Here is a 14,015-nt window from a genome sequence, read left to right as displayed (position 1 = left end):
TTATTGTTGATGTGACTGACTCAAGCAGTCCCAAGGAATACCTTGTATTGATACATTTTAACTCTTGATTGTAAAAAATTATGCATTCCAGTCTGATAAGATCCTTCATCAGCTGATGTAACATTTTTCATAGAACTTAGGCAAGCAAATAATCAGAGATACAGTGGTGGTGTTTTTGTCAGGTCTCATTTATTTATATTGCACGTTGCTGTGCAGAAGAGCACAAAACTACAAAAGGAACAGTAGCAATTAACATGAAGTGAAAAGCCGTGAGCAGGTTTTACTCAAGGGCAACAGCAGTACTATATTCTTTCTCAAGACAACAGGACTTGGTGTGTTTATTTATTGTTTGGTTCTTACAGCAGGACGAGCTCTAGTTACACAGAATATACAATTACTTGTAATAATATGCTCGATGATGATGATGATGATAGGTTTCACTTCTATTTCTAGTTGACCGTGTGAAGTCATCCTGAACATTCTGCTTTGTGTAGTCGTGCACGGTGGGGTGTCCTCCGATTTCTACTTCACCACTCTGGAAAGGAAAAGGTCAATTAAAAATCTAAACCCACTTCAGGACATTTGTCTCCTATCTCACTTTAAAATGTACTTGCTATGAAGCCTGGTGTGATTAGTACGATTATTATTGGTCCAATGACACAGAAGCACTCACACAGTGGTCTGTTTGTAGAGGTCTAGGGCCTGCTGTGCCACCACCTCAGAGAACTTGGGGTCATTCCAGGGGATGTCTCCAGGCACACTGAAGGTCATGGCAGGGTTGTCAAACAACTGGACAGACACATTGGTGTCCCCTGGCTTCTCAGGGTCCTCTGTGTCCTTGGACATGACCTTGGAGGAATTCAAGACGTAAGTCTATTCATAAGACCATGTTACAAAGAAATGGGATACAACGCATTGCAGACTATGGAGTCTCACCGTTTCGATCTTGAAGATTCCATCCTTGTTGTTGGTGTTGTTGGCCAGGGCAGACACCCAGCCAAACTGCTTGCTGAAAAGGTCCAGCAGGCTGGAGGTGTTGGACATCTGCTCCTCAAACTTCCTCAGCTGCTTGCTGTACTCCTGAGTGAACTTCTCTGCCATGGCCAGGGCCTGCTCCAGGTCCTTCTTCAGAGGACCAGCCAGAGGCTTCTTCCCTGAGCAGTCTGGAGGAGAGAACCGCATTTCATGTAATACACAACTCTAGTCAACAGGTCACTGGTGTCCCTTTAGCCCTATGTCAGCAACTTTTGGTGTGATGTAATAGCAACTTGTTATACCTATTCGGAAGGCCAAAGTTAGTTTAAGGAGCAGTTCTCTTTCTGTGGGTCTAACCCCAAGAAGGTCTGGAAAACTGTTAAAGACCTGAAGAATAAACCCTCCTCATAGCTGCCAATGTCCCTTAATGTTGATGTGGTTGTTACTGACAAGGAGCCCATGGCTGAGCTCTTTAATCACCACTTCAATAAGTCAGGATTCCTATTTGACTCAGCCATGCCTCATTGCCTGTACAACATTTCCTCATCTCCCACCCCTTCTAATGCGACTAGACCCGATGCTCCTCTTTTTCCCCTGCCCCGCTGCAAAGTTTCTCCTTGCAGGCTGTCGCTGAGTCTAAGGTGCTAAAGGAGCTCCTTAAACTTGACCCCAAAAAAACAGAGTCAGATGGTTTAGATCCTTTCTTCTTTAAGGTTCCAGCCCCTATTATCGTCAAGCCTATCTCTGACCTTTTTAACCTGTCTCCTCTTTGGGGAGGTTCCCGTTGCTTGGAAGGCAGCCACGGTGCGTCCTTTATTTAAAGGCGGCGATCAAGCTGATCCTAACTTTTATAGGCCAATTTCTATTTTTCCCTGTTCATCAGAAGTATTTTTGGTGTTTTATGAGGATCCCCATTAGCTGTTGCAAAAGCAGCAGCTACTCTTCCTGCGGTCCACACAAAATATGAAACATGACATAATACAGAACATGAATAGACAGAACAGCGCAAGGACAGAACTACATTGATAGGCACACGTACCCTACATGTCAATACATGCACACAAACTATCTAGGTCAAATAGGGGAAAGGCGTGCCGTGAGGTGTTGCTTTATCTGTTTTTTAAAACCAGGTTTGCTGTTTATTTGAGCAATAAGAGATGGAACGGAGATCCATGCAATAATGGCTCTATATAATACTGTACGGTTTCTTGAATTTGGGGACTGTGAAAAGACCGCTGGTGGCGTTTCTGGTGGGGTAAGTGTGTGTGTCAGAGCTGTGTGTAAATTGACTATGCAAACAATTTGGGATTTTCAACACATTAATGTTTCTTATAAAAAAGAAGTGATGCAGTCAGTCTTTCCTCAACTCTTAGCCAAGAGAGACTGGCATGCATAGTATTTATATCAGCCCTCTGATTACAATGAAGAGCAAGACATGCCGCTCTGTTCTGAGCCAGCTGCAGCTTAACTACAGTTGAAGTCGGAAGTTTACATACACCTTAGCCAAATACATTTAAACTCAGTTTTTCACAATTCCTGACATTTAATCCGAGTAAAAATTCCCTGTTTTAGGCCAGTTAGGATCACCACTTTATTTTAAGAATGTGAAATGTCAGAATAATAGTAGAGAGAATGATATATTTCAGCTATTTAACAGTCTGATGGCCTTGAGATAGAAGCTGTTTTTCAGTCTCTCAGTCCCAGCTTTGATGAACCTGTACTGACCTTGCCTTCTGGGTGATAGCGGTGTGAACGGGCAGTGGTTCGGGTGGTTGTTGTCCTTGATTATTTTTTTGGCCTTCCTGTGACATTAGGTGTTGTAGGTGTCCTGGAGGGCAGGTAGCTTGCCCCTGGTGATGCGTTGGGCAGACTGTACCACACTCTGGAGAGCCCTGCGATTGCGGGCGGTGCAGTTACTGTTCCTGGCGGTGATACAGCCCGACAGGATGCTCTCAATTGTGCATCTGTAAAAGTTTGTGAGGGTTTTAGGTGCCAAGCCAAATTTCTTCAGCCTCCTGAGGTTGAAGAGGCGCTGTTGTGCCTTCTTCACCACACTGTCTGTGTGGGTAGACTATTTCAGTTTGTCAGTGATGTGTACGCCGAGGAACTTGAAGATTTCCACCTTCTCCACTGCGGTCCCGTCAATGTGTATTGAGGGGTGCTCCCTCTGCTGTTTCCAGAAGTCCACGATTCATCTCCTTGGTTTTGTTGACGTTGAGTACGAATTTATTTTCCTGGCACCACACTTCCAGAACCCTCACCTCCTCCCTGTATGCTGTCACGTCATTGTTGGTAATCAAGCCTACTACAGTTGTGTCGTCTGCTAACTTGATAACTGAGTTATAGGCGTGCTTGGCCACACAGTCATGGGTGAACAGGAAGTACAGGAGGGGGCTGAGCATGCACCCTTGTGGGGCCCCAGTGTTGAGGATCAGTGAAGTGGAGGTGTTGTTTCCTACCTTCACCACCTGGGGGCGGCCCATCAGGAAGTCAAGGACCAAGTTGCACAGGGCGGGGTTCAGACCCAGGGCCATGAGCTTAATGATGTGCTTGGAGGGTACTATGGTGTTGAATGCTGAGCTATAGTCAATGAACAGCATTCTTACTTAGGTATTCCTCTTGTCCAGATGGGATAGAGCAGTGTGCAGGGCGATGGCGATTGCATCGTCTCTGGATCTGTTGGGGTAGTAAGCAAATTGAAGAGGGTCTAGGGTGACAGGTAAGGTAAAGGTGATATGATCCTTGACTAGTCTCTCAAAGCACTTAATGATGACAGAAGTGAGTGCTACGGGGTGATAGTCATTTAGTTCAGTGACCTTTGCTTTCTTGGGTACAGGAACAATGGTGGCCATCTTGAAGCATGTGGGGACAGCAGACTGGCATAGGGAGAGATTGAAAATGTCCGTAAACACACCAGCCAGCTGGTCTGCACATGCACTGAGGACGCGGCTGGAGATACCGTCTGGGCCGGCAGCCTTGCGAGGGTTAACACGCTTAAATGTCTTACTCACATTGGCCACGGAGAAAGAGAGCTCACAGTCTTTGGTAGCAGGCCGCGTCAGTGGCACTGTGTTATCCTCAAAGCGGGCGAAGAAGGTGGTTAGCTTGGCCAGAAGCAAGACATTGGTGTCCTCAACATGGCTAGTTTTCCTTTTGTAGTCCGTGATTGTCTGTAGACCCTGCCACATACTTCTCGTATCTGAGCCGTTGAATTGCAACTCCACTTTGTCTCTATACTTACGTTTTGCCTGTTTGATTGGCTTGCAGAGGGAATAGCTACATTGTTTGTATTCTGCCATATTCCTAGTCACCTTGCCATGGTTAAATGCTGTGGTTCATGCTTCAGTTTTGCGTGAATGCTGACATCTATTCACGGTTTCTAGTTAGGGTAGGTTTTAATAGTCACAGTGGGTACAACATCTCCTATACACTTCCTGATAAACTCAGTCACTGTATCAGTATATTCATCAATATTATTCTCGGAAGCTACCCCGAACATATTCCAGTCCGCCTGATCAAAACAATCTTGAAGCGTGGATTCCGATTGACCAGCATTGAACAGTCCTTAGCACGGCTACTTCCTGTTTGAGTTTCTGCCTATAGGAAGGGAGGAGCAAACTGAAGGTGTGGTCAGATTTGCCGAAAGGAGGGCGGGGGAGGGCCTTGTGGTCATCCCCGGAAGTTGGAGTAGCAGTGGTCGAGTGTTTTAGTAGTGCGAGTACTACAGTCGATGTGTCGATAGAACTTCGGCAGCCTTTTTCTCAAATTTGCTTTGTTAAAATCCCCAGATACAATAAATGCAGCCTTGGATGTTTTTTCCAGTTTGCATAAAGTCCAGTGAAGTTCTTTGAGGGCTGTCGTGGTATCGGCTTGAGGGGGTATATACACGGCTGTGACTATAACCGAAAATAATTACCTTGGGAGATAATATGGTCTGCATTTGATTGTGAGGTATTCTAGGTCGGGGGAACAAAAGGACTTGAGTTCCTGTATGTTATCACAATCACACCATGAGTCATTGATCATGAAACATACAACCCCGCCCTTCTTCTTCCCAGAGAGATATTTATTCCTGTCTGTGCGATGAACTGAAAACCCAACTGGCTGGACCGACTCAGACTGTATATCCCGAGAGAGCTATGTTTCCTTGAAACAGAGTATGTTACAATCCCTGATGTCTGTCTGGAAAGAAACCCTCGCCCTGAGCTCGTCAATATTATCATCCAGAGACCGAACATTAGCGAGTAATATACTCCGAAGCGGTGGGTGCTGTGCGCGCCTACTAAGTCGGACTAGAAGACCACTCCGAGTACCTCTCCTCCGCCGGCAATGTTTTGGGTCGGCCTCTGGAATCAGTCCAATTGCCCTGGGGGGTGCGAACAAAGGATCCGGTTCGGGAAAGTCGTATTCCTGGTCGTAATGCTGGTAGTGCTGGTAAGTTACCGCCACTGATATCCAATAGTTCTTCCCGGCTGTATGTAATAACACAAAACATTTTCTGGGTTAATAATGTAACAAATAATACATAAAAAAACAAAATACTGCGAAGTTTCCTAGAAGCTAGAAGCACGGCAGCCCTTTCTGTCGGCGCCATTTCATATGAATAGGCTAGCTGCTATGCCAAATAGCTCCTCAGACCAGTCCTTGGTCGGCAGGATCACTGGACAGAGACTAGCAGTCCCAGCAACTGATGCCAACTGCGTTGCGGGATCCAAACTAAAAAAGGTAGCTAGCTACTAATACACTTTCAAAACAACAAACTTTTAAAAACAACAATACTGAGCTCCCCCTCGTTCTGCGTTCAAGTGTTGGAAAAAAGTTGTCAATAATCAACTGACTGGCTTTTTTGATGTTTATAGTATTCTCTCTGACATGCAATCTGGTTTCCACCCTGGATATGGATGTGTCACTGCAACCTTAAAGGTCCTAAATTATGTCACCATTGCCCTTGATTCTAAGCAATGTTGTGTTGCTATTATTTTGACTTGTCCAAAGCTTTTGATACGGTAGACCATTCCATACTTGTGGGCCAGCTAAGGAGTATTGGTGTTTCTGAGAGGTCTTTGGCCTGGTTTGCTAACTACCTCTCTCAGAGAGTGCAGTGTATAAAGTCAGAACATCTACTGTCTCAGCCACTGCTTGTCACCAAGGGCTCGATCCTAGGCCCCACACTCTTCTCAATTTACATTAACAACATAGCTCGGCAGTAAGCTCTCTCATCCATTTATATGCAGATGATACAGTCATACTCTGATTGTTAAACGCTCTACAACAAAGACTTCTTAGTGTCCAACAAGCTTTCTCTGCCCTTAAACTTGTGCTGAACAGCTCCAAAACAAAAATAATGTGGTTTGGTAAGAAGAATGCCCCTCTCTCCACCGGTTTGATTACTACCTCTGAGGCTTTAGAAGTAGACTTAGTCACCTCATACAAGTACTTGGGAGTATGGCTAGACGGTACACTGTCCTTCGCTCAGAAAATATCAAAGCTGCAGGCTAAGGTTAAATCTAGACTTGGTTTCCTCTATCACTCCAGCTGCCAAACTAACCCTGATTCAGATTACCATCCTACCCATGCTAGATTACGAAGACCTAATTTATAGATCGGCAGGTAAGGGTGCTCTCGAGCGGCTAGATGTCCTTTACCATTCGGCCATCAGATTTGCCACCAATGCTCCTCATAGGACACATCACCGCACTCTATACTCTTCCGTAAACTGGTAATCTCTGTATACCCATCGCAAGACCCATTGGTTGATGCTTATTTATAGGCCTCATTCTCCCCTATCTGAGATACCCTCATCCTCCACATACAACACCTGTTCTGCCAGTCATATTCTGTTGAAGGTCCCCAAAGCACACACATCCCTGGGTCACTTCTCTTTTCAGTTCGTAACTGGAACGAGCTGCAAAAACCACTCAAACTGGACAGTTTTATCTCCATCTCTTCATTCAAAGACTCAATCATGGACACTCTTACTGACAGTTGTGGCTGCTTCACATGTGTATTGTTGTCTCTACCTTCTTGCCTTTGTGCTGTTGTCTGTGCCCAATAACGTTTGTACCATGTGTCATGACTGTCCTGTTCGGGTCAGGTTACCATAGAACACAGTCCTACAGAGATATCTCTCACACCCACCAGAGGGGGGAAATAGTAAGAGAAGAGAAGAGAAGACCCTTTTTCAGAACGAGGGCAAGGAAACAGACAACTAAGAGAAAGGACACTGACATCGTGTGGACAATCAGAGACTTACACCCAGTAACGAAATAAGTGCCGCCATCAGAGAAGAGATTATTATATTCTGACCCATAAGAGCAGCAGTTCGGGGCAAGGTGTTAGGGCTAAACTAAGCATAGTTTACAAATGTATCCAAGTGTGCTTTTCTCTCGTGCACTCTCTTTCTCTCTCTTTCTAAAATCCCCATTTTGTGTAACATGTGAAATGGGAACCTGTTTCATTGTACACATTTTTAATCAATAGGCTAGACTGTGTGTTTGTGTATGTGTATCTTATGTTATCCTTTAGCATGTTAGTAAATACATTATAAACTCAATTGGTGTCGTACGGAATCATTTAGTGAGACTCGGGTTTGTGCAGATTTACGAATTATGCGACGTTCAGGATGAGACTGTAGAGGAAATTAATTAATTAGCGACTGCTGTAAAATCTATATTCTGATATTCTTTGAGTTAATTTGGGAAACGGAAACTCAATAAAAACAAACTTTTCCCATGGTGCCCCAGGTCACTGAGTTAATGATTACCTGATTAATTGAATCACGTAATTATAAACAGTTAATAATTAGATGAACAGCAGTCGTCACAATCAATACAACGTCATCAACACGTTTTGTGTTGCTACCATGCTGTGTTTTCATGTGTTGTTTCTTCCATGCTGTGTTGTCATGTGTTGCTGCCATGCTATGTTGTTGTCTTAGGTCTCTCTTTATGTAGTGTTGTGGTGTCTCTACTGTCATGATGTGTGTTTGTCCTATATTTTTATTTTTAATCCCATCCCTGTCCTCGCAGGAGGCCTTTTGCCTTTTGGTAGGCCGTCATTGTAAATAAGAATTGGTTCTTAACTGACTTGCCTAGCTAAATGAAGGTTAAATTAAAAAAATACCTGACTCAGCCAAGGCATGACTTTGTGGTATCGTAGACACTTGAAAGTGTAGGTGTACAAGCCAGTGCTTGTTGCATGATGAATGCTACTCCCTATGATGTGCCAATGATAATTTTACATGTTTTTGTTCAGACCTGTTCTGACCTCTGAGTTATGAATCACCTGGGTTATATGAATGTTGCAGAATTGTGCGAAAGAGAAAATACCAACAAATCTGATGAGCTTTACCAATATCCTGGATCGCTACGCATTTTTCACACTCTCCTCGCAGTTTAATGCAGCCAGCAGAATTGCGACGTATCTCTCTGCAGGTCATACCGGAAGGCTTTGTCACAACAACATCCTCATTCACACTCCCCTCTGTGGAAAAAAGAAGCCCAAGATCATTTATGTAAACGTTAACACCATGTTATTGTATAATAACAGTTGTCTAATTAGGACTGAGGTATACCCTCTGAGGGGTTGATGTCAAAGTTAGCGTCTGCGTCCATGACAGGCCCCATGGAGCTGAAGATATTCCGGGCCATGTCCATCATAGGAGAGAACATGTTGTGGAACCCATGGAAGTCTGGGTCCTGCAAAGCGGACCTGACCATACGGGAGCGCACCTCGCCCGCCTCTGCCATCTCTGCTCTCTCATTGGCCCTCTCACTCTGACCCCAGATACTGGGCATGTGGAAGGGGCTGGAGAACATGGGAGGGTTGAGGGAACGCATGTGGTCAAACACCCTCAAGCTGTCCATGAAGATACTGTCCACCCCATCGGCCACGTCGGAGTAACGCTCCTCCAGGTTCTGGAACCTCTGGCTCTGCTCCTGGTCCTCCCTCTCCAGAACATCCATGTTCTCCCCGTTGATCCAGATGGAGATTGGAGAGGTCCTGTTCAGAACCTCCTCCAGCTGAGAGAGAAACAGGAGAAAGCAGCTAGACCAACAGTAACCTATTTTATTTGGAAGGATTGTATAACAATAGCTTAAACACATTGATCAGCTGTCCTGCATGTCTCTGTGTACGTCTAGCTCACACAACATATTTGAACTACAATTGCAAACCAATGTGGAGATTGATTGATGATAGTTCTGTGTAGTTGAGGCGGTACCTGTCTGCCGATCAGTCCGGCGCCACTGCTGCAGGTCCTGGAGTAGTATTTGATACAGGTGTTCTTCAGACAGGGCTTGCACTCCTCCCACAGAGACTGCATGGTGCCGTTGCACACCTCCTGCTCCTCACTCAGTTTAGTCTCCATCTCCTGAGCTGCCTTCAGAGCATCCTGGGAAACAAACACAGCAACTGAGTCAGTGGTTAAAAAGAACTAGGTGACTATAGCTGATGAATTGAACACAAAATGTAGTGTGATCTTTAACTTATTTTTGTCCAAAACAGTGATGAAAGCTCATGGTACAGTGCGTTGCTCAAATGCACTGCACCTCTTTTTGCTGTTTAGTTTTCTCCAGGGCACTCAGGAACTTATTGTGATCATCTCCAGACCTCTCCATCACTGTCTTCATCTCCTTCACCCCACTGATGGCATTCTCTATCTGCTTGTCCAGGTACTTCACCCCCAGGAGAGAAATCTCTGCAGAGAACAATCGCTCAAAATAAATCTCCACAGCGACTTAAAAATATCCAGCATTATACAGTATACCGCTATTCTGAACAATTTGAAGATATTTAGTTATATGATGGCTTACGGCTTAGATCCTCCTTGGATGGAGGCAGCAGACACTCAGTAGATACCAGAAGCAAAGCAAGGCCCACTAGTGACCCAAAGACTCTCATCATTACTGTTTCTTAGATACCAAGCGACTGATGCAGTACACACCTGAAAAACAGACATGATACAATATCTGGCAAAACCGAGATTTAAAACATTTATGGGGGAAAACGTCTATGGTAGCTACTTGGGGCTTAGGGTATTTCGGATGTAATCATAACGCCTCTTATGAAAAGCACTACAAAATGACCTCATAGTCCAGTGGTTCCCAAACTTTTTATAGTCTCGTACCCCTTCAAACATTTAACCTTCAGCTGTGTACCCCCTCTAGCACCAGGGTCAGCGCACTCTCAAATGTTGTTTTTTTGCCATCATTGTAAGCCTGCCACACACACACTATACGATACATTTATTAAACATAAGAATGAGTGTCAATTATGGTCAGTAAAGAAAACTTGAAGCTCGTCTCTTAATTAAAAAAAAACAAAAACGTGTCAATACTTTGCCCCTTGATAACCAGCCCACGTCCATGTCCATGTCTTGTATGTTGTAAAAGTGTTACATGGTCGCTGCCCATACCATTGCATAGTGCAGAAAATGCGCAAGAGTTCAGGGGCCTTGCTTTAACAAAGTTAACCATTTTCACTGTAGTGTCCAAAACGTCTTTCAAGTTGTCAGGCATTCCCTTGGCAGCAAGAGCCTCTCGGTGGATGCTGCAGTGTACCCAAGTGGCGTCGGGACCAACTGCTTGCACCCGCGTTACCAGTCCACTATGTCTCCCTATCATGGCTTTTACGCCGTCAGTACAGATACCAACACATCTTGACCACCAAAGTCCATTTGATATCACAAAGCTGGCCAGTACTTGAAAAATATCCTCTCCTGTTGGCCTGGTTTCCAGTGGTTTGCGGAAGAGGATGTCTTCCTTAATTGACCCCCCATAAACGTAATGGACATATAACAGGAGCTGTGCCAGGCCCGCCATGTGTATTGACTCATCCAGCTGTAATCCATAGAATTCACTGGATTGTATGCGAAGCAGTAATTGTTTCAAAACATCTCCTGCCATGTCACTGATGCGTCGTGAAACAGTGTTGTTTGATAAAGGCATTGTCTGTATCGTTTTTTTGGCCTTTTCCTCCAGCTTTGTCCCAGCCATATCCGCGGCAGCAGGGAGAATTAAGTCCTCCACAATAGTATGGGGCTCACCATATGACTCTTCTAGCTCATTTGAATGGTATCTGTTGCTTTTATACATGTCTTACTACTCGAAAGTCGTCTTAATTCTTGCTCAAAAAACTCCCATGGCTTATTTTTCAAATTGGCATGTTTTGTTTCTAAATGTCTGCGCAAGAGTGAAGGTTTCATCGAGTTGTGAGATAGTACTTTTGCACATATAACACACTGTGGCTGAGGAAAGGCACTACTCCCAATATAAGTGAACCCCAAATCAATATATTTCTCATCATATTTGCGCCTCTTCGATGGTCCAACGTCCCTGTCTGTTGTTCGGTGCTTTCCCGGGTAAGGGGGCAGTAGCTTTTCGGCTGCATCGGATTCACAACTGTCAGTGTCCATGCTAGCTGGGCTAACAACAAATGTAGAATTACTGATGCTAGCATTGGATGTGCTCGTGGAACAGAACAACTTGTGTCGTCGACAGGTGCTAACGTTACCAGTAGAGCTGGTATGTGTCTCTATGGACGCGGGCCTTACTTTTCTTTAACCATGTATCCTTTTTCGAGTAAACGGAATGAGCAGCAGCTACGTTTGGCTACATACGGACCGTTAGTGGAATTCCCCCGAGAGAGTAACGGTTAATGTGATTGGATGTTAATTATTTGACTAGGCTACCTGTATTTGACATTGTGTTGTTATTTCGCTGAACACTAGATGGTTTCATTTTATTTTTGGAAGTGAAAGGAGGCTACTCAGGCGAGAAAAAAAACACCCAAATGTATAGCCCCGTTGGAAAATATAAATAGACTGTTTCAAAATGTGTAAAATAGATGTGAATCACATTTTTATTTGGCGTACCACCGACGGAATTGCGCGTTTGAGAATACCTGTATTACCCCAGTTTGGGAATACCTGTATAGTCCACGTCTGACCTTGGTGTTGTTGTGATGTTGATATTACCCACTAGAGGGTAATGTTGCCTATATAACAAAGACAATACTGTGACACAGCATCATTTGAAACCTTTTCCTTTAATGCTGACATTTGCTGATTTGTTCCAAACGATAAAGTGGGATTATACTGCATTACATCATAGACATTTCTCCTATTGTATACTTTTTAAATTTGATATAAGTATTGACATTAGGCTCAAGATAAGCCCTGTGACACAGATACAATGCGGAGATTAGGGGCTGGATTCAACCCTTAGCGCCGAAGAGCAGCGTTGTAGCGCGGTTGAAATGTAAAGGTCATTTTCGATTGAGTCAACATATGCAGCGTTTACTGTGAATGCAGTCTCCTCAAACACAGAAACATTGCCTATAAATTTAAATCACGCTACAACGCTGATCTTCGGCGCTAGAGATTGAATCCACCCCTAGTGGGCGTTTATCTGATAGATATCCCTGTTGGAATAGAACCGAAACAAACACAAATTCTTCTCCACTAATCTCTGTGATTATTCCAGGAAGCCCTATAATCCCTTGTGTATTCAACACGCTCACTGTGCAACTTCCCAGAAAACACTGAATTGTTGGGAAAAAAATAAAGCCCAATGTTTAGATTTGGAAACCATTACACATCCTTCCAATTGTGGTACCAGATATTCAGTTGAAATGTCACCATTGAAGGAAATATCTTGCCATTAAGGGAAATGGCAAGATACCGTCATAATGCTGACATTTTCAGACACAGGACTAGCCTTACATATTTTACAGGTCTGGGTGGATATAAGGGAAAATAATAATGGGAGAAAAAGAAGTCAATTACAAGTTCAAACAATGTCTTACTCATAAATAAGGTCCAATAGCACTTGTATGACTTGCAGGAAAAAGTAGAACACCATTAATAGAACCCAGAAGTAGAACCCACATTTCTGCTCAATCAAGCAGATGGACAGAGCTCTGTATTAGAAGGGATTTTCACATTCTAATATACTCCTACAAGGGGGAAAAAATGGGGCTTGAGAACTGCAGTGTCCAGACTTAATTGCTCTCTGCTCTGTCCATCTCACTCAAACATGCCCTGTGCAGCTACAATATCAACACAATAACAGCACTCTAACTCAGAGAGACTTTGTGCCTTTGAGGATGTTGAATTGAATTATCCAATTGTGTAGTCTTTATAGCAAATGCATTGGATAAAGCTTGCAGCCTTAAAATGTTGCGATATACGCAGTACATATCTGGGTCATTCACAGGCAGAGGCAGCAGCAGTTTTGAACAGAGGTCACCCATGAGTAAGAATGAGGAATAACAGTATCATCACTGTGCAGAATTTCTGCAGAATCAAATAGAAACAATATTTATCATAATAAACAACATGGCAAAAAAATAGTAGCATCACCCCCAGGTACAATTCTAAAGACAAATCAAGCATTTCAAGGATACTCCTACTGCAGTTCTGTCTAGCGTAGCAGAAGGCAGCTGTGCACAGGGCTGATACCCTGAAGACACACAATATGCATTTTCCTCCCAGCCAGCCGGGCTGCCAGGCAGAAGAGGACCACTCACCTCCCTGTTGATCTTGCCTCTTCAGAGCGGATGAATTGCAGTGAGGCTGTCTTCCGCTAGGTATTTATACAGAACCTAGCGGTGATGTTGACACTGTGACTCACGCCCTGTGGCTTTGGACTTTTCCAGAAGTTGTGTAATTCCCAGTCACAGCTCAGTTCCTGGAGCAGCCAGGAGTGGGCACTGTCGCACCGTGTGTCACTAAGCTCCCTCTGGCTACTCTCTGGCTCCTGGGAGACAATGTAACTAGAGGGAGGATTGTGTCATTTTTGTGGGTCAGTGAACATGGTCTGGGCACATGGAGGAAGGGGCTTTCAAGATGATCGATCCTTATATTATCACACATCTCCATGACTCAGTGCATCTACGCATCATTACAAGCACACACATGGATCATCCAAAAGGAGTCAAATTCAAGTTATAATGGTAACACCTTGTAGCTCTAATTCAAAACATATCCCTAAACTCCACACTTGGCTCAAACACAACTGTCCCAGGCTCCAGCTTCACAC

General features: G+C 44.1%; 1 protein-coding gene across 1 annotated transcript; it reads right to left on the bottom strand.

The window, feature by feature from the left end:
• Positions 1 to 167: 167 nt before the first annotated feature.
• Positions 168 to 13,656, bottom strand: LOC106607816 (clusterin-like). The gene is made up of 9 exons (XM_014205188.3): positions 13,504 to 13,656; positions 9,789 to 9,919; positions 9,525 to 9,673; positions 9,197 to 9,367; positions 8,549 to 8,996; positions 8,326 to 8,457; positions 937 to 1,163; positions 674 to 849; positions 168 to 535 (listed from the first exon to the last, which is right to left on the bottom strand). The coding sequence occupies exons 2-9, from the start codon at positions 9,877 to 9,879 to the stop codon at positions 523 to 525; spliced, it is 1,407 nt and encodes a 468-aa protein (XP_014060663.1). The 5' UTR covers positions 9,880 to 9,919; positions 13,504 to 13,656; the 3' UTR covers positions 168 to 522.
• Between the last annotated feature and the right edge of the window lie 359 nt (positions 13,657 to 14,015).

The sequence above is a fragment of the Salmo salar genome, chromosome 06 (assembly GCF_965601325.2).
Source record: "Salmo salar chromosome 06, fSalSal1, whole genome shotgun sequence".
Taxonomy (NCBI): Eukaryota; Metazoa; Chordata; class Actinopteri; order Salmoniformes; family Salmonidae; genus Salmo; species Salmo salar.
The sequence above is the reverse complement of the archived record's forward strand: the minus strand, read 5'-3'. Positions and strand labels throughout refer to the sequence as shown.

Bases quoted from the DNA above. Each gene is read 5' to 3' on its own strand.
- LOC106607816 (XM_014205188.3), bottom strand. From the start codon at position 9,879: ATGATGAGAGTCTTTGGGTCACTAGTGGGCCTTGCTTTGCTTCTGGTA. The intron at 8,458-8,548 runs GTATACCTCAGT...TTTTTTCCACAG, and splicing joins TGACATCAACCCCTCAGAGG to AGGGGAGTGTGAATGAGGAT. The intron at 850-936 runs GTGAGACTCCAT...AATTCCTCCAAG, and splicing joins GAATCTTCAAGATCGAAACG to GTCATGTCCAAGGACACAGA.